This window comes from Xenopus tropicalis, chromosome 1 (assembly GCF_000004195.4).
Source record: "Xenopus tropicalis strain Nigerian chromosome 1, UCB_Xtro_10.0, whole genome shotgun sequence".
In the NCBI taxonomy this organism is placed as follows: Eukaryota; Metazoa; Chordata; class Amphibia; order Anura; family Pipidae; genus Xenopus; species Xenopus tropicalis.
The window spans coordinates 44,631,107-44,649,732 of record NC_030677.2 but is presented as its reverse complement, the minus strand read 5'-3'; the positions used below and the strand labels follow the sequence as shown (position 1 = coordinate 44,649,732).

Genomic DNA, 18,626 nt, shown 5'->3' with positions numbered 1-18,626 from the left:
TGCAAATCAGCGAAACAACAAAATAAGTCACACGACAGTGTAATTAGTGGTCAGAATATCTGATCCAATAGTCACGCTGTCAAAATAAACAGTTTTCAAGGAAAATAAACTAAAAACAAGCAGTAACATGAAAAATAAATAAATAAAACAAAAAAGTTTGCGTATACACGTGTGTACATATGTAAAAGTAGTGTAACAATGTGTAAGTGTGTATATGAGTGTATATAAGTATATATTAGTGTGTAAAATGAAAAAAAAAACAAAAACAAAAAAATAAACAAAATAAAGTGCTAAATTATGTGCTGTATGTAGATATAAATGTGTGTAAATGAGTGTAAGTGTGTAAATACAATAAATAAAAACACACTTACCTGTCCAGAAGATCCGGATCGCATGGCTGGCCCTCCTGCAGTAGTCCCGGTGAGTGGGCGGCTCTTTGGGGGGGGACAGGAAGCAGGTGCAAGCAGCAGACGCGATGCGATCGCGCCTGCTGCTTGGGGGGGGCCCCTGCGACGATCACGTCGCAGGGCCAACATGACAGCACCCGTGGCTCGTTGGCGCATGCCGCTTCAGCAGAGAGAATCTTTATCTGCCAAAAGACGTACGGCGTACGGCGTTGGCAGATAAAGACTTTCCCTGCAACGATGTACACCGTACGTCGTTGGCAGGGAAAGGGTTAAACACAATCTCTTGTTTGCCTTTATAGGAAATACATCAAAAACCTCAGATCACTTTTCTCATATCTTTCCTGAGCAGATCAACATCAGAACAACTCTATGTCTTTCTTCTGACACATTCTACCATACAGATCAAAGTAAAAAAACTGACCAGCAGGCAGCGCTGTTGTTACAACATTAAAAATATAAGCAGTATACATTTTCCTAATTTGCTACCAATTAGCCCCACACAACACAGAAACCCCTAATATACTAATACTAATATATATCAATCTAATCTGTTCCTTTAAAAAGTATGACTAAATACCATTTTTATTTGCTCCAATCCAGATGCTAAACAGTTCTTCTCTTTCTGCATCATTTTAAATCCTGGCAGAAGGATTGGGGACTAAAACATTAAAGGTGGCCATACACGTGGCGATCTGACGATGTTTCGTACGACCATCGGTCGCACGAAAAATCGTAAGATCCGCCACACACCATTCAGGGCTGAATCGGCAGGTAAGGAGGTAGAAACAATAGGATTTCTACCTCCTTCTGCCGATTCAGCTCTGAAGGGAGAATTTTGGTCAGGCGCCTTCTATGGCGCCCGATCAAAATTTTCAAACCGGTCCGATCGGCGAGTCGTCCGATATCAGCAGCTTCCTGCGATATCGGTCGACTCGCCAACATGCCATACACGCACCGATTATCGTACGAAACGAGGTTTCGTACGATAATATCGGTGCGTGTATGGCCACCTTTAAGGGATTCTGTCATGATTTTTTGGTATACTTTTTATTTCTAAATTACACTGTTTACATAGCAAATAATTCACTCTACCATTTAAAAAAAAAATTCTTAAACCAAACAAATGTATTTTCTACTCCCATGTAACTGGAGGAGTCCCGAGCCGGACTTGGATTTCCTACTACTGAGTGCTATTCTGATACCTACTGGGAGCTGCTATCTTGCTACCTTCCCATTGTTCTGCTGATCGGCTGCTGATCACCTGACTGTGGCACCTGGTAAATGGAAAATATGGCTAGCCTCATGTAGAATTTCAAAATTAAATATAAAAAAATCTGTTTGCGCTTTTAAGAAATGTATTTCAATGCAGGATTTTTCTGGAGAAGCTCTATTAACTGATGTGTTTTCCCACATGTTTTCCCATGACAGTTTTCCTTTAACACAGCTTACAGACAGTATGCAGGGAACTATAGAATCTCTTATCTGGAAACCAGTTATCCAGAAAGATTTGAATTACAGGAAGGCCATCTCCCATAGACCCTATTGGGTTTATATCTATACCTGTGTATATGTATATATGCTATTGCCACCTACCTGCTCTCAATAGCTGCTCGGAATTCTTGCTGACTTACAACATTTCGGTTGAACTTATCGATTTTCCTAAATGAAACAAAAACAGAAATAAAAAACAAACTGTACATAAACAGTATTGTCAACTCAATACACTTTATAAATATTATAATGCTTGATTTTAACCTTTATAGCAGTATCGAAAGGTAGATGACATATTTGCAATCAAAAGTCACCCATGAGCTGAACAGAAAACGGGCTCATATACTGGCTTGTAAAGGGTAGGACATTGATTGTAGGGGTTAAAATACTAAATTACTGTTAAAGGAAAACTTTACCCCCAGAATGAATACCCAACCAACAGATAGTTTATATTATGTTAAATGACATATTAAAGAATCTCGCCAAACTGCAATATATATATTAGTAAATATTTCCTTTTTACATCCTTTCCCTTGATCCACCATTTAGTGATGGGCTGTGTGCTCCCTCACATGACCAGAAATAATGCAGCTCTAACTGTAACAGGATGCAGTGTGGAAGCAAAAGGAAGAAATCTGTCCATTAATTGGCTGATGGGGCATTTTTGTAAAAATGGTTTATTTAGATGAAGCAGGGTTTTACATGAGATTGTTTTATATTTTTATAGAGACCTACATTGTTTGGGAGTATCGTTTGAAAAGGGGAGATTTGTCAATGCTTTGTTTCCAGTGATACGGTCCAACAACAAAATCACATAGCAGTTTTTAGATGCCCAAACATATAGGGTCAGAATGCCAGAAATAGCCTGGCACTGGCTCTTATAAAAATAACCTGAAAATTCTATATAACATATATACTATAAGGAAGGACGCCACTAACATATATTGTATATAGGGAAAGAAGAGCAAATAGTGGATCCAGTGGTGTTACATATGTGTCATATGCTTTGTATATTGTCTGTCAAACTTACTCGAATGTTGCAAGCAAAGCCAAAAAATCTGCCTGAAAGAGGTTAGTTAATTTGGCTTCCACTGCAGTCATTGTAGATAATGGACTAATACCACCTCCCCTATGAAATCTGCAAGGAAACAAAACATTGTACGTTATATGTCAGTTTAGTTTGAAACATTCTACTACTGGTTGTAAGCAGTAGGTATTTCTGGCATTCTAATAATGTTTATTAAAAATAACTAGCAGTAGTCGTAATGGCTTAATGTGGAGGGATGCTATGTGGTATGCTATGTGCACTGTGCCAGTGTTTTTTAATCATGTCCACCAATTTACTGTATGCAACAGCTACTTAAGATCACTCACTTTTAAACTAGATTGCATTGCATAGAGAATGGAATTTTTTTTTTAGTCACCCACCTATCAAAAGTACTTCAGTAAATCACTAAACGTTAGGCAATTTTTGTTATAAAAATAAACTGTGATAGGTTAAAACACAATATGCTAAAGGAAAATGACAGAGACTGTAGTTCAGAAATGACAGAATGCCAAATATTGTCTTTACTTTGGTTAAACCACTGATGTTATTTCTTACCTTCATTTGGCAGAAATCTAGTTACAGCTTTATATTCAATGTATGCATAAATAATATTTTGTCTTTGGTGCCCCCTAGTGGATAATAAAAATATAACATGCAATGCCAGTTGCGCTCAAGGAAAATGGGGCTAAATGACTATATGCCAGTTAAAATTATTATGAGTCTCTAGAAAATCTATGGGTCATTAGTTACTCTGAGTCTTGCACATGAGTCTGTGATCTGGCAAATAGGTTAAACTTGCTAACTAAATCACATAACATATGTTATGTCCAAGCCTCTCTCTATCTAAATTTTATTCAGACCCTCTCCTATTTATGTTCCAGTATAAAGAATATATAAGAAGAATTAGATCATGCAATGAAATGCAAAGGATAAAACCACCCCACTAATCTTAAATTGAAGTGTCCCTTTAAAGCAGAACTTGTACTATTATGGGATGCTATGCTGCGCCATAGCTGGAGTTAAGCTATACCAGGGACAGTTTTTTTTGGTAGAGCAGTGAAGGCATTAGTCCTGTGTCACAAATCTAATGCGGGTACATAATTTACGGAGCAAAGTTTGCTACACTTCTTATAACCTGTAGCAACCCATCAGCAGGTAGCTTTTACTGGTCATATGTTTAAAAGCAAACACCTTATTGCTTTACTGCTCCTGGCCAAACTTTTTGCCTTTAAATACATATGGCATTAAAGAGAGCAGTCTTCTTGGCCATAAAATATCAAAATAAATACTATTCTGATTCTGATGTAGCAACTATTAAATATTCTGAGTATTTATGCTAGAGAAGCCCAACCTGTGACCCTCAAGCAGCTTTTACACTGTAGCTCCCAGATGGTGGGCCACAGTTTGGATATCCCTGATTTTCCATTGCTAGAATTCACAAGTTATGGTGTAGCACTAACCTACATCAAGCTTGCTAGGCTCAATGACACCAAGTTGTTGGCTGGAGCCAGTAGTCTTTACCTGTGGTAAGGGTCAGATAGTATCTTGTGTGTGATGCCTTTTTCAGAACGGTCTTGAAAATTTCTTAAGAAGTCCACATAGCTAATGCCAGAAGGTATATTCTCTAGGCCACATCTTGCTAAGAAAAGGTTGAAATGTTCATCTTTAAGTGTTAATTCAAATGTCTCCAAAACTGAGAGAAAATCTTTTTTTTTAACCTGAAAATGAATGAATACATAATATATTAATTTACTGTATATGAGTAAAGGGACAGCACTAGTCTAGGTCATAACAGCAGTGTTGTAATGCAAGAATGGTTTTAATTGCACTCTCAATGCAAGCAAGATGACAAAAACTGTTAGTAAATAGGCTCCCTTTGTGAACAATCAGTGTAAAAGCATTTGGGCCATTCTCATTTTCTGTTGTTAGTGGTTCATTAGTTTCCAGGTAATGTTGGCACACCTTGCCAGTTCCTTGTGGATCATGCTTTTCAAATTCTTCTTTCATGCTCCGGAAGCCTTCCCTGAATTTATCTTTCAGCCATTTCTCAATGCTGAGCGAGGCTTTCCTTTCCCATTCTGCCTTGGACATTTCTCTAGATTGCCCTGATTAGAAATAAGTAAGGTATCATTAATATATAAGCATCAACACATTTCATTCCCAGGGCTTTTATATAAAATGTGTATTGCATGTAATAATTAGATGGTGATCCTGAAGTCTCGGCTTATCTACCCATGTACTGGGACATAAAAAAATTCCCTTATAGAAAAATTGCCATTTTGAAATGGAGTCTGGATGAACAATGGGTGGAGGGGCTGCCTAAAGTGTTTTTTTTTTTCTTTCTTACACTTAATTGGAGTATTCTTTGAAGAATGATTGCACATACCATTTCTTAGTTTCTTCAGGAGTAAATCCCCTTTAAGTACTCCTGTTCCATCCACATCATACCTGCCACAATGAGACAAGTGAGTATAATGCCTGGGTAGGCTTTCATTTGCTTTTAAGGCTTCCTCAACACAACAGACAATTCCTTCTGCTATAAGTTAGGTAATTCCTGCATAATTAGTACAATATTAAGACAGCAATTAATATTGTAAAAAAAAACCACTATGCTGTAGTGCACCATTGGCACAAACAAAAAGGGCTAAAGGATCCAATACTTGTATTAAAACTTAACTTTTATTATATTAAATTAATCATTACCATAATATTTCTTTCCTGCTGGAAAAACAAACTCATGCAGCAAGTAATCTTGAACAGTAATCTGTTCGGCTGCACCTCCAACACTTGTGTGTCTGAATCAAACCGGTTGACAATGTGCAAAAGGAGTGAAAAATAACTAGTACAATATTAAGGCCACAATTTATATGGTCACAAAAAAGACTCCATGCTGTAGTGCACCATTGCCTCCAACAAAATGGGCTAAAGAATCCAATACTTGTATGAAAACTTAACTCTTAATATTAATAACTGCAAAGCTTTTCCTCACGGCTTCAGTCACAGGGAGTGTGGGAGGTGCGGGTAAACAAATTATTGTTCAAGATTACTTGCTGAATAAGTTTGTTTTTCTAGTAGGAAAGAAATATTATGTTAAGAATTAAAGGCAATATCTTTATTATAAGGTGTCTAGATCTTATAAACAAAAACAAAACAAAACAAATCTTGAAAGACTGTAGGCACAACAACCTATGGGAACATAGGTTGTTGTGCCTATGGGTGCTTCAAAGTAAGGTAAAAGTTGTCAGGATGTTTACAGCAATGCATTTTGAGATGAAGCCCCATCAGAAAATGACTACACAAAGATTACTAGAAGTGAGTCAAAAACATTGATTACAATGTTAATGTGGCCTTTGTGATTAATACTGGTAGTGAGCTGCTGCTGGCATATGACCATACTGATTTAACTTAATGAGCTCATTTAATCTGAACTGGATTCGGAATTAGTGAGCATAATCTATGGTTTGCATAAAATAAATATACATATTACTCCTCTGCTTAGTCTACATTACCTTTTCCACAGTTTCTCAAACTCCTCATCCTCCAAGTAAAAGCCAAGCTGCTCCAACATGTGTCTGAACTCAGGAGGTAAAATTCTAACATCTCCATCCTCACTCTTCTCTGATATTAAATCAGCAAGATCCAGAAACCTATATTAAATAAACAGCAAGCATTTGTTTTCACTTAAGAATTACATTTTAGTGTATGCTAATGCATTCATGAAAGTACCTTGCCTTACCTTTGTTTTGTCTTGTCTTTTAGCAGAACATGCACCTGTGATGCAGTCATCAAGGTCTTTTCTTCTGCTTTCCTGTTGATAGGATCCAGCCAGGTTGGGCGCCCTGAAGGCACAGGGTCTCTCACAGCAGCATACAGCTCTTCAAATTTTATAATTGTCTTTTCTTGGAGATTTAGCCTGTTGTAAGTAAGCAAGAGAGGGACACAGATAAATTGAAAGCAGTATGATCTCCATCAGCCACCTCTATACAGAGTCTTCAAAATGGGTTTTTAAATTTCAGTTTATGTGTTTACTATGCAAAATCAGCATATTTCTTTTGTTGAGGTACCATGATGATCATGTTCCTGAACTGTGCATGTACAAGGACAGTGAGAAAAAGGAGTGGTTCAGTGTTTAACTGGATTTGGGGTTTAATTCTCATAGTATCTCTTGGATAGATAGATATATATATATAATAGCAGCTGCAAGGACTGCAGTCAGTCAGAAGGTAGCACTATGTGTTGGACTCATGTTAAATGAAGGTGTATATTGCCCATTTAATAATTATACAGTCCTGTGAAATGGCCCTGATAAAAGAGAAATAGGACCTTATGATTTTTATGGCAGTTGTATGATGTCTGTTTTCAGCCTTTAAAGATATATTTGTGGCACTACAACTTCATCTATGAATCTAGTGGCAACCACGGTTGCACTAAAATGGACTAAAAATGTTAGTGCATGGTTGCACTAAAATGTTTCCCATATTGGCGTCATTCATTAAGAGCCAATGCATGCGCTTGGTCTACTTTGATAAATAGTGTGCCTATTGATGCTAGGGAACCCTGGCACAACCACAACCCTGAACTTGGCAGCAATCCCACAGCAGTTGTGTCAACAGTTGCAACAGACTTGTGCCAAAGAATCATATGTTAGTGTTGTTTTGACACTACATAGCATACGTTATAAAGTTATCTCCAAATCTGTCATAAACTCCCATTGTATTTGGGTAAAAAAAATGGCGATTTGCATCCAAAAATGTCACTGCACACTGCATGTTTGTAAATGCAACTTTACTTTTAGTTATTACATACCTCAAAAGAAGCTGCTGATACTGCTTGGAACTTATAAACCTGCCAAGGAATTTTGTCAGCATCATAAGCAGCACATCCCTGAAACATATTAAACAGAATGGTTTAACGTTGTCTTCAGAGAAACCCAGTATCATATTAATCCAGCTTCAGGGTGTTCATTTACGTATTATTAAACATAACACACCTCTCACAGTATTGCACAGGATCCACAAAATAAAGGGGCATCATTATAAAGCTATGTAAAATGTTTTATTGCAAAAAAAAAAAGTTAGTGTATGTATATAAATATATATTTTTTTCTCTTTCTCTTACCACTGTTGCATATATAACTATAAGCAAATATATATTTCTAAATATCACAGCCTTGTGGTAAGAGGTCTGGGTGACAAAAGTTTACAGAAGATTGTGTAAAGCAAATAATAAGAGATTTGTTCAGAAATGATATTAAGTACATGAATACCAAACATATATTTTGGCCATACACAGGTAGATAAAAGCTGCTGACTTGGTCCCTCCAGGCCAAATCTGTAGCTTATTGGACTATGTATAGGACCTGCTCATGGGCCTGACCACCTGATATCTGGTTGAAAATTGGCCAGATACCAGTCGGGCAGGTTGGGGTGGAAACAAGGTGATGTGGTGCTCTATTATCAGCCTGCATTCATGGCTATTATGATTCGATCATTGGTCCAAAGATTAACCAGATATTGCCAGGATATCAGGAAAAAAGGTTGCCAAACAAGCAAATGTTTAGGTGTACGGCCATCTTTACATTATGAGTTAAGTTTATGCAAAGCCTAAGCTTGGCAACAAGTGGAGAATGTTCAGGGAAGCTTTCTCTTGCATTTGTTACCTGTTCCCCTGTTCCCCTGTTCCCCTTACCACCAGTGTCTGCCATTGTGAAAGGGTTTCTTATTAGTTTGAATGAGACAGATGGGGAAGGGAATTATTACTGCAGTGGTACTCTCTGTGAGAATCATGGGAATCAAACTACAAGACAGCTCATTTATTAAGTGCAACCACATTTGCACAAATGAGTTTTTGCTAGCATTGTCCTAACCTTTTGAAGGGGGTTTTGACCTTCGCAGTTCTCTCTAACTGGTTGGTGATGTATGTATAATTTAGATAAAACTGTTGTACTTAACTGTTATTTAACCATAGGTGTATCCTTGGGTTCCACTAGTTGGAGGCACCACATTGCTGTGCACAAGGCACAAGGTCTCTCTTCAAAAAATGATTTAGAAACCATGGCATGACTATCATTCAAACTTTACATTTTACGTTCCATAGAAATAAGTAACAAAGAGATTTTAAGAACCCATGGTAATAACAGTTAGCACCAGCTGGAAGAACATATATACAGTACATGATATCTGGCATCTACAAACATAACGATAACTGATTTGTATACTTGATTGGATAAGTCATAGTTTCTGTTTAACATACCTGTTGACTTGGCCTTTGCCCTCTGGATCATTGTTTTTAAACAGCTGCCTCAGACTAAAATATCCTCCAGATCTCATCTTCTCCCGAAGAATATGTTCCAACTACAAATTAATAACATTCATTTGGTTTGCCAACTAAATTTACCCAAAGATCTGTTACTTTACATTTCAGAGAAAAAAACTCTGCTTAATATCATTTTTAGGAATTCCAGGAAAATCCAGGATTTGGTTTGGTATTCGGCCAGGATTTGGCCTTTTTTGGCAGGGTTCAGTTGCGGCCAAACCGAATCAAATCCTAATTAGAATAAATTAGCATATGTCAATTAGCATTCAGAAGGGTTAAATGCTAGGGGGAAAAAAAATTTCGCCACGCGATGCGCGTGTGTGGATTTTTGTCCCGAACTGGCAAATGCTAATTTGGGTTAGGATTGGGTTTGGCCGAACCCAAAAAACTGGGTTCAGTGCATCCCTACTCATTTTTAATGCATATTTACCCCAGAACATTTCAAAAGATAAATACTCATTGTTAACTTTTAACAAAAGTCTATCCATTTATAAACCAAAATAATTCATTCAGTATAATGGTAAAAGGCTATTGTTATGGATATACACAAATATACACTTTTATATTTATATATAGGATTTGTGCTTAAAATGCATTCTGTTTGATTAATAATTGCATATTTCCCTAATTATTTAATTGCAAGGTGTTGTATTTTTTCAAGATTACTAAAGTCTGCTCTTTCAGTGGCATCTCATGTTTACAGAATTCCTCTTAGGGCTCTGGCACACGGGGAGATTAATCGCCCGCGACAAAACTCCCTGTTCGCGGGCGACTAATCTCCCAGAGTTGCCTTCACCTGCCATCCCACTGGCTTTTTCGGCGATTTGTGCGAAATCGTGCCGCCGTGTGTGCCATCCCACCGGCGACTTACATTGTCGCCGGTGGGATGGCAGGTGAAGGCAACTCGGGGAGATTAGTCGCCCGCGAACAGGGAGTTTTGTCGCGGGCGACTAATCTCCCCGTGTGCCAGAGCCCTATTGATATGCCTTATTAAGATATTAGGCATTGATATTTCTTGTTAAAACAATAGGCACAAAGTATGTTCTATATAAGCCCTATTCATCGAGCTCATGTAGAACAACTGTTTATATTGCCCATTTAAACTCAACGCATAAAGACAAAATCCAAGCTCTAAATTCCTGCAGCTTTTATTGGGTTTCTTTGGTATGTGTTGCGATCTTACTGCCCTTATATCCCCACTGATGGCTTTTCCAGTCCTGATGTTATATTAACACGCTCTCCACACAGCGCAGCAGGCATCAGTAAAATGTGTTTTACTTGTTCAGCAGTAAAAACTGAAGATTCTGTACTTTCCTCTATATATATGAAGTAGATTTAGCAACCAAAGACATGTGATTTATTGATAGGTGCTTGGTTTCTTATACAGAAAGTACATGTAGGTCAGTAAGTTTGTATAGTGAATAAAGTACCCCCTATTGTAAAATATAGGGATAATATAAGTCACCGAGGAGTTCCATGAAAGGTGCAAAGCCGAAGGCCAAGTGCTCTTATACAGGTCATGGAACTCCGAGGTGACTTTTAATATGCTCACATTTTACAACGGGGGGTACTTTATTTATTATAATATACAAGTTTTAGTAAGTCATGTGACAGAAATTACATCACTAAGTTGAGATTATAACTGGTGACATCATTAAGCACCATTTAAAAGGATATAATTTACAGTTTGGTCCCATAGGGAAATGGGTATGGCTGTATTCATCACATAATAGCAGATATATGCAGTAGCAATACAGATTTATGCAATACATTATACTTTGGGGCAAGGCTGTTCAACTGGAGGCCCGTGGGCTGGATGTGACCCTCCAAGGTATATTTATTGCCACCCCAGTCTGATCAAAGGCTCCACAGACTTGACAATATGACATCATAATTTTCATTTAAAGGAACAATAACACCAAGAAATGAAAATGTATCAAAGTAATAAAAATAAAATGTACTGTAGCCCCACACTGTTAAAAGTGCATGTCTAAAAAACACTACTATAGTTTATATCAGTGCTGTCCAACTTCTGTGGTACTGAGGGCTGGAATTTTTCTGGTCGACATGGTGGAGGGCTGATAATGGAAGTCAGTTTTAACCACTCCCCTTTTTTAAACCGCATCCACTTGAAGCCACACTCATGTTATTACAGGAGCTTTCAAGACCATACCGACATTAATGGTGGTAACACAGGAAAAACACAAATCGTTGGTGCTCAATGTAGGGATATCACCTTTCATTCATATGTGAAAGACATTTATTATTTCATATTAAGACACACCCTCAAATTCATATGCCTTCCCTGTGGATAGCACAGCAACCCCCCAGCACATTATTACACACCTTAGGGACCATATAATGACTATTTTCAAATGCTAACAAACTTCCAGAACAACCCCCTGTCTGGTTCACCTCCCACAGGCAGCATAGGGCAGGCAGAGTAGGACACATAAAGACAGCACAGGACAGGGATTTCACCTTTCATTCATATGTGAACGAAAGGTGATAACAGGAAGCTTAGGGTAGGCAGAGTATGGCACACACAGGCAGCATAGAACAGAAAGTACATACAATGACACAATGCTGGCACTGCTCCTACAGTCTGTCTGAGGTGTGAACAGGTGAACAATGTGGGGGCTTACAGTCTGAGCCTGAGTTGTGAACAATGCAAGGGGTAAACAATACAGGGGCTTAAAGGTGTGTACAATACAGGGTCAGTTAATCTCAGTACTCATACCATTTTAAGCTTACACAAAGGTAAGCAGTCAAAGCAGCCAGACAGGTGGGGGAGGGGCACACAGGGTGGGTCTGTGGGCTGGATGCAGCCTGCGGGCTGCTAGTTAGACAGCACTGGCTTATATAAATACCCTGCTGTGTAGCCATGGGGGCACCCATTGTATAACCATTGTATTCTACAGGACTTATCTGTTATCTACTATGTAACCTGTGCCTTTTCTTCTTTTTTCCAGTTTGAATGGCTGTACAGCAGGGTAATTATATAAACTATAGTAGATAAACAGACCAGTGTTACCAGTGCAGGGCAACAGTGCATTATATTTTAATTACTTTAAAACACTTTCATATTTTGTTGTTACTGTTTCTTTAATGTGGCCCTCCAGCTTGCTGTATGAGATATAATTGGCCCAGTACATGTAATAAATTGGTCAGCACTGCTTTACGGCATACCTCCCAAAATTTGAGAAATGTAAGCACCCGTTTTACTAAATTTGGCAGTTTATTTAAAGTTTAAACACATTTCTGGGGGTTTTGGGGTCATTTTATGTGTTATTACAGTTTTGCCAATGCAGGTGAAATTGTCCTTTAAGCTGCAAGTCTCAGTTCCCCCGAGAAACCTGTTTAGCTTATTAGTTACAATTGTATCTAAGTGCAGATGTAGCTTGTTAACTTTCTGTGTTCTCTGCCAAAATCCCACTTTCATTAAATCTGGGAAACAATATATCTAAGTGCAGGTGTGGCTTGTTAAATTTCTGGGCTACTTTTTAATTAAGTTTGTAACTTTTTTAAGTGTTCAGTGCAGGAGTTGAAAGGGAAATGAGGGACTTTTCAGTAAGAATCCGGGACTGAAAATTCAGCTGTTAAAAGAGGGACTGTCCTGTGAAAATCGGTTGGGAGGTATGCTTTACAGTAAACACATATACACATATGGCTTTGGGTATTATGATGTTTTCCTTGCTATAGTAGCCACAAGAATATTATTATTGGTGTTTGCTTAAATGTTACTTAATGTCCTTACTTCATCCACTTCTATCCTTAGCTGTGTTCCAGGCCGAGAAAAAGAGCTGGATCTGCTGCTGGCATCGCTCACTCTGCTTTCAGCCCGACTTCCAATATCTGCTCTCTGACCTTGATGAGGATAAATATCCAGAAAGGAGTAACCAATGTGCTTAATGGTAACAAAGTGGTTTAAAATTATCTTTTATTTAGCCAGCAAAGGAAGTTTTAGAAAAGGACAAACTAATTGCTTTTCATTGCTATTACATTTACAAATAACATTAAAATGTATTTAATTGTAATCTTTATTGGGCACTTGCTTACATTTCTACTTGCTTTCAAACAAAACCTTTATAGTTGGCATTACTTTCCCTTGTATTTTGCATGGCTAAACTTATATTATTATAATATTATTATTATGGAAAGCATAATAATAGATGGAGCTGTATAAACTATTATTAATTAGAGAATATGGACCAGAAAGTTGAAGAAAAAGCAAACAACAGAATATAAAGCCAGTGCCAGTTACGGAGACTGGAATCCTATTCTAAGGCAAGGGCCAAAAGAGAAACTTTTGCATGGTGCCTAAGCACTAAATAAAGTCTCTAATAATGCCTCCCCACAGAGGTATTTACTAGATATATGGTGAACATTGATTCCTATGGTGCTGGCTCCTACAAACCTTCTCAGCCTTGAGATAGCTACATTCTAACCCAAGCTATATGTATCATATAGGGCGCACTGGTGTCCATCTTGCCCATGTGAAGAGTAATAACAAGCAACCAAAACAAACAAAAAAAACTGCTAACAATTAATTTTGCTGAAAAATCTGAAAAATGCCAAACATTTGCAAAATGCATTCTCAGGCTACCCCGTACAATTTGCCCCCGTAGGCAATTCTTGTGTGATGAATCAAAGGCCCCCAGGAATGCCTGTCATTGAGGCTTTTAGGCAGCCAGCTTAGCAGGTCTTTCAGCAGAGACTAATTCAGTGTGCAAATTGGCCTATGAAGGTGTATTACAGGCATAGGATCTATTTTCTTGAATGCTTGGAACCTGGGGCTTTCCAGATAAGGGGACTTTTTGTAATTTGTATCTCCATACTTTAAGTCTGCTAAAAATGATTTAAACATTAAGTAAACACAATAGGATAATTTTGCCACCAATAAGAATGAATTATATCTCAGTCAGGATCAAGTACAAGGTACTGTTTTATTATTATAGAGCAAAAGGAAATAATTTTAATTTAATTAGAATCAATTTAATTTTAATTTAAATTAGACTAAGGGAGATGGCCTTCCCGTAATTTGGAGTTTCTGGATAACGGTTTTCAGGATAACAGATCCCATACCTATACACATGGAATTGGCACTGTGTCATTCTGCAATGTGTTTTAAGGGCATTATACAAGGAATTGCCACTGTGTCATTCTGCAATGTGTTTTAAGGGCATTATACATCGAATTGCCACTGTGTCATTCTGCAATGTGTTTTAAGGGCATTATACATGGAATTGCCACTGTGTCATCCTTCTTAGTTCTGGGGGTTTTATACATGAAATTGCTACTGTGTTCATTTATATATTTACTTGGGATGTACAGGTATGGGATCCCTTATCCGGAAACCCGTTATCCAGAAAGCTCCGAATTACGGAAAGCTATCTCCCATAGACTCCATTTTAATCAAATAATCTCTGTAGTAATAAAACAGTACCTTGTAATTGATCCCAACTTAGATATAAATAATCCTTATTGGATGCAAAATAATCCTATTGGGTTTAATGTTTTATTGATTGTGTAGTAAAATACCCTTGGTCCCAAGCATTCTGGCTAACGGGTCCTATACCTGTATCTGTAAAATGGGGAGCGGTTTATTGGGGTGTGTCTACCAAAGTGGGTATGGCCTAAAAATGTTGTCACAGCATGATACTATTCTTCCCCCTGTCCCCTGATTTCACTTCACTAACTCATTAAGCAATGGTCAACCAATTTAGATTGTGTTTTCTTAGGTTTATGCTTAATATACACAGTTTTGACCAGTAACCTACACCTTGCAGCACCTACTGAAATATGTATAATATGCCATCGCCCCCTCCATATAACTGTGACTGCATAGCTAACTTATTTCAGAACTGGCCTCAAGGAACCTTGCCTTGAGTGGAGCTTTACTATACGCTGCAAATAAGCACCTGTGGTAACTTTATGGGTGATGGGACACGTAAATCATTGGGGAAATAAGGCACGGTATACAGCTCAGCCATGGCTTTATACATATAATCTGTGCCATTTGGAGCCTGTGACCCTGCAAAGACAGGCTGCACTGCAGCACTAATAAAGTAATTTAATAATCTGTTAATATAAAAAGTGTTGTGGCAGAGTAAAGTCTCCCTCAGGCTTGAATGACCTCCTTATTCTGTAGTGAGATAAAAATAAATAAATAAACCCCAGTGTTCAAGTGTTGGGTGCTGCATTAGGTTCCATAGAGATTTTCTAGTAAAGCTAGAGACACCCAAGAAACATTAATACTCTCATGGAAAAACATTCCACAGAACAAATGTGAGCAAATAACTCTGCAAGACTAAAGTATTAATTTCCACTATTCAGTCCCAGAATAAGTGCAGCACAGCAGCATCGTTACTGATGTTGGATAATGTTTTGTGCTTGCATATTGTAAATGCTGAAACTCAATATAGAGCCAATAAGGCCTCTGACCTGTGGAAATGCCACTCTCACATGCTGTATGTGCTTTTTTCAGACCCTCTGACAGGTGTGGTACATTTTTTTACCAGCAAGCAGCACCAGCCTGCAGATTATCTGCTACTTATTCAGGCACTGTGTAGTAATTCACTTCTTTAAACCATTTCTTTTACCCCAGGAATCTTAACTATTTCAAGGTTTCCAAGCAACATCATTGCATTTTCATTTTGACTGTGTCTGGGAATTTCTAACCTGTAGGGCAATGTTCCACAGGAAGTCTTGAAGTCTGCAATTTGCTTGGTTAAATATCCAGCTTGCATTGGGGCAGATTTTATATGGCATACATGGAAAACGATGTTTAACTGGAAACCCTTGCATGTTTTTGCCTATGCAAGTATGCAGTGTAATCCATGGCATGCCTACGTGCCACCCCACCCACACCTAAAGAACGCACTGCTGAACACAGGCAGCAGTGTATTTGGGAAGGGTGCAGAGACCTGCAGCAGTTCGAGGAGAGAGGAAGGCAGTCTACAAAATGCTAAATAAATGGCATCAGATTTTTGCACTTTGCCTTCTCAGTCATAAATAAGCCCTGATGTGCTACACAATATTTTCTCTGGCCAAATTGCGTAAAAAGCATACCTCCCAACATTTTGAAAATGGAAAGAAGGACAAAAACTTTTTTGACCATGCCCATTTTTGCTATCACACCCCCTAAATACCACTCCTATTTCATTTTCTGAAAAAGGTGAAATTGCCCTTTAAGCTGCAAGTCTCAGTTCCCCAAGAGACCTGTTTAGTTTATTAGTTATAATTGTATCTCAGTGCAGGTGTGGCTTGTTAACTTTCTGGGCTCTCTGCCAAAAGCTACAAGGACTGTCCAGTGAAAATCGGGACAGTTGGGAGGTATGCAAAAAGTACTTGTGTGTGCATGAACCCTAAGTATAATTATTAAGGCTAATGGCATGCATGGCTAATAAAAACACCAGCAGCCAAATCCAAGAACCTGTCTGAACTGAATCACAACCACATGCAACTAAAAAAAAATTGCCTCACACATGCAAGCAGGGATGATTGTGGTCAGAAAGTGCTCAGTGTGGATTTTCTTGAGTAGTTGGATACCACAGATATCACTGCAAACACACTGGGAAGTTTCACCCTGTATAAACATTTTTTTTCAGATTCAGCATATGCATAGTGCCATTAGTTTAAGAATCCACAAGAAAACACTTGTGGACAAAACACTCTCCCTAAGTGGATAAACCGTGGCATTTGTCATTGCGTAGCATTATGAGAAGTGGAGAGGGGAGTACTGACCACCAGTGTTCTCTATCATTGGGAAACGGTGGTCAAAGTGCTCCATGAGCCATTACTAACCGAAGTGCTAAGGGAGCAAACCAAGATGCAATAAGAGAAACTGTGGAAGGGTGTCTGCTAAGTAAATGTATGCTTTTCTGTCATGTTTCTGTCTGACTAAAAGCAGCAATACTGTAAAGACTGGGGCATCTAATCTGTGATTTATCATTGGTGCATCTTAGAAATTCAAATTTCCTCTTATCATTCATGGTAGCAGACGTGTAAAGGTGGCCATACACAGGCAGATTTAAGCACCCCAGATGGGCCTCCCCAACCGATATTTGGCTGAATATTGGCCAGGTGTTAACTGAACAGGTTTAATTTTCCCATCGGATTGGAGACTGCATTGGCTTATTTATGCTGTTGATCATTTGGCCCTAGGGCCAAAGGGACCTCACCAAGCGAGTGGGTCTTAACCTCTATGGCCACCTCAAGAAAGAGACATGCATGAAGTTGAACATTTTGATTAAATCATTCCTACCTAGCTTCCAGCTGATTAATGACTGTTCCATTTACAATGGAACATCAGAGTCGCAGCCTGCATCAGGGCTCCATCCTTACCACAGGAGAGCTGCTTACTGCACCTCCTGACACAGCTCTTTGATTTCTGATCAGGTGCTTACTGAAGAAAGTGCTTTTTGAATGACCACTAAGGTGCATGCTCTTGTGCCCCTAAGTGGCCATCATGGCTCATAATACTTTAGAATGTAAAGAGCACCATCTGATGCTCATGGTGTGGTGACACCAAAATGCACCAAAATGCTCAATTAGTAATGTCATCTGTACTGTAATATATTTCACAGGTATAATGAAAATACTGTATATATCTGAATGATCAAGTCACTGGATCAACAGTAAAATGTACTTAATTTAGCACTGTAACATAATAAACATGCTATAAACATATATGTCACCATATAAACAAAAATGTATTTGTGGGGGCACGTACCAAAGATGGGCAGCCTGGTCTTGTTCTCATCAGATGCAACAGTGACCTGCACTCCAGCTGGGATATTATGGTTTAGAGGGCTGAACTGGGATCTCTTGTCACTGTAATTAGAAGATGCAGTCTTTGGAGGCTTTGTGGGCCATAGTCCTTCTTCTTCAGGTTGTGCACTGCCAGCCCTTGAAACCCCTCTGAGTGACAAAGTGTCTGGGTCCCCAAGGCGAGATAATGGGTGTTCAATGACAGGAAGCTTTGCTAGTGATGGCCCAGGGGGTACAATAAGCCGATTCGACATTGTAGGTAATGTCTGATACCTGAAACCAGCAAAAGAGACAATGCACATTTCTTAATGTGTTTAGTAGGCCTCAAACAAACTCCTTGCCATGCTGATAAGAGGGAACAAAAGTCTTACACACAGGGAAAGGTTACTTTCACTATTTTACAATACTGATAACGTAAGTGCATTAAGTGTACACACACTACAAATACCGCATTTGTTTCATTATAGTGGGGTTATGTAAGGAAATTGATAGAAAGAAAAAGAAGGAAAGAAAATCACAGTCAAAGAGGGACATTATTGCAATGTACTTAGAAAAGAAGTTGTAAAAAGGCCTTCATTTACAAATGCCAACAT

At 38.5% G+C, this 18,626-nt stretch overlaps 1 protein-coding gene and 1 long non-coding RNA gene across 5 annotated transcripts in view; one reads left to right on the top strand and one right to left on the bottom strand.

Annotated features, from left to right (window-relative positions):
• LOC100487093 (EF-hand calcium-binding domain-containing protein 6) overlaps positions 1 to 18,626 on the bottom strand; it is a 49,995-nt gene that overhangs the window by 24,244 nt on the left and 7,125 nt on the right. For all 4 annotated transcript variants that reach the window (XM_031895432.1, XM_031895429.1, XM_031895430.1 and 1 more), the window contains 11 exons: positions 17,996 to 18,306; positions 13,019 to 13,128; positions 9,199 to 9,299; positions 7,753 to 7,830; positions 6,683 to 6,859; positions 6,456 to 6,593; positions 5,333 to 5,394; positions 4,909 to 5,051; positions 4,468 to 4,664; positions 2,929 to 3,036; positions 2,001 to 2,066 (listed from right to left, as the gene is read on the bottom strand). In XM_031895432.1, the coding sequence (XP_031751292.1) occupies positions 2,001 to 2,066; positions 2,929 to 3,036; positions 4,468 to 4,664; positions 4,909 to 5,051; positions 5,333 to 5,394; positions 6,456 to 6,593; positions 6,683 to 6,859; positions 7,753 to 7,830; positions 9,199 to 9,299; positions 13,019 to 13,128; positions 17,996 to 18,287 (1,472 nt within the window). In that variant the 5' untranslated portion in view covers positions 18,288 to 18,306. The remainder of the gene's footprint in view (positions 1 to 2,000; positions 2,067 to 2,928; positions 3,037 to 4,467; positions 4,665 to 4,908; positions 5,052 to 5,332; positions 5,395 to 6,455; positions 6,594 to 6,682; positions 6,860 to 7,752; positions 7,831 to 9,198; positions 9,300 to 13,018; positions 13,129 to 17,995; positions 18,307 to 18,626) is intronic.
• Positions 12,215 to 13,129, top strand: LOC116408466. Its single transcript, XR_004220952.1, has 2 exons — positions 12,215 to 12,254; positions 13,040 to 13,129. It is a non-coding gene; the product is annotated as an uncharacterized LOC116408466 (long non-coding RNA).